General features: G+C 48.9%; 1 protein-coding gene across 1 annotated transcript; it reads right to left on the bottom strand.

The window, feature by feature from the left end:
• Positions 1–314: 314 nt before the first annotated feature.
• Positions 315–952, bottom strand: LOC147418823 (serine carboxypeptidase-like 42). Its single transcript, XM_086505347.1, has 2 exons — positions 609–952; positions 315–388 (listed from the first exon to the last, which is right to left on the bottom strand). The coding sequence occupies exons 1-2, from the start codon at positions 847–849 to the stop codon at positions 315–317; spliced, it is 315 nt and encodes a 104-aa protein (XP_086361473.1). The 5' UTR covers positions 850–952.
• Positions 953–1,406: the final 454 nt, after the last annotated feature.

Raw genomic sequence — 1,406 nt, 5'->3', positions numbered from 1 at the left:
TTAGCTAAAAAGGACGGATACAACATTGAGAGAGAGAGAGAGAGAGAGAGAGAGAGAGAGAGAGAGCAAAGACACTTTAAAGAGAAGAAAACGCTAAAAGAACAAGGTGAGGGATCACGAGGGCATGGCAATGCAAAGAGCTCGCAGGATGGCAGCAGTGTTCGAGAAAATTCATTTTCACAAACATACAAAAATCCCTTCGAGACAAATCTGAACCGGAAATTTTACAATACTAGCCAGTATTTTTGCAAAATTACACTATTTTTCATGTATTTTAAGCGGAATTTTGTCCTTCTTGCCCTCCCCTCAACCGACTACTTTGATTTTGCAACCGGCTCAAGGCTAAGCTCCTCGAATGCGCCATTTCCCATCGATGAGCAACCGGGCCCTGTGCAGCAAACAGTAGCAGTGTACACTCTCACCAATCAGCCAACTGATTCAAGGCGAGGGCGATTAATGTTACTGTTGAATGCAAGGATTAATTTAATAGAGAAGATGTAACAGCCAATGAAAAGAGAAAGAAATAGAGTGAGAGAGAGAGAGTAAAGAGAAACAACTCGGCGCAACACAGGTAGAGAGAGAGAGAGAGAGAGAATATGATACAGTACCCCCATTGAGCCAGAGGGTGAGCGGCTTGGAGAAGGGGTGCGACTGCGCCTCCACAAAGTAGTAGAAGAGAGCTCGCCCTGCAGCGGCGTCTGTGACCACGTACCCCGTATACTGCTTGAAGCTCACTTGCGCCGGCACCTGCCCCGACAACCCCCCCTCGATCAGGTCCTCTTCCGCGGCCCCAGTACAGCAGCCGCTCATCATACTCACCACTATACTAACTGCCACCAATACAGCCATGGCCGCCCTCCACACTACTCTCTAGCTCCTCATTCTCTAGCCCAGTTGATCGCCCTTGCTCAATCTATCAGCATGGCCAGCACAGCAGCTCAAGCCGATACGCAGAAAAAGAGACAACTGATAGTGCTCGCGAGCGCGGGCGCTTGTGTGTGTGTGTGTGTGTGTGAGAGAGAGAGAGAGAGAGAGAGACAGAGAGAGAGAGAGAGCAAACAAAGGGATGTTTGTATCAGTACTGTGTGTATTAGTGTGTGTGTGTGTGTGTGTGTGTGTGTGAGAGAGAGAGAGAGAGAGCGAACGAAGGGATGTTTGTATCGGTACTGTGTGTATGTGTGTGTGTGTGTGTGTGTGTGTGTGTGTGAGAGAGAGAGAGAGAGAGAGAGAGAGAGAGAGGGGGGGAGGGGAGGGGGGGAGGGCTCGACAGGGGAAAATCCAAACCTACACTCAAGATTTTCTTCTCGATTACACCCTTTGTGCTTAAAAGTACTCGTGAGTCTGTGCGCTTCCTTGTACAACAAGGCATGCCATCATGGCCATGCACAATATAGCCCTGCCACAAT

This window comes from Adiantum capillus-veneris, chromosome 29, assembly GCF_014529385.1.
Source record: "Adiantum capillus-veneris isolate H3 chromosome 29, ASM1452938v2, whole genome shotgun sequence".
NCBI lineage: Eukaryota > Viridiplantae > Streptophyta > Polypodiopsida > Polypodiales > Pteridaceae > Adiantum > Adiantum capillus-veneris.
The sequence above is the reverse complement of the archived record's forward strand: the minus strand, read 5'-3'. Positions and strand labels throughout refer to the sequence as shown.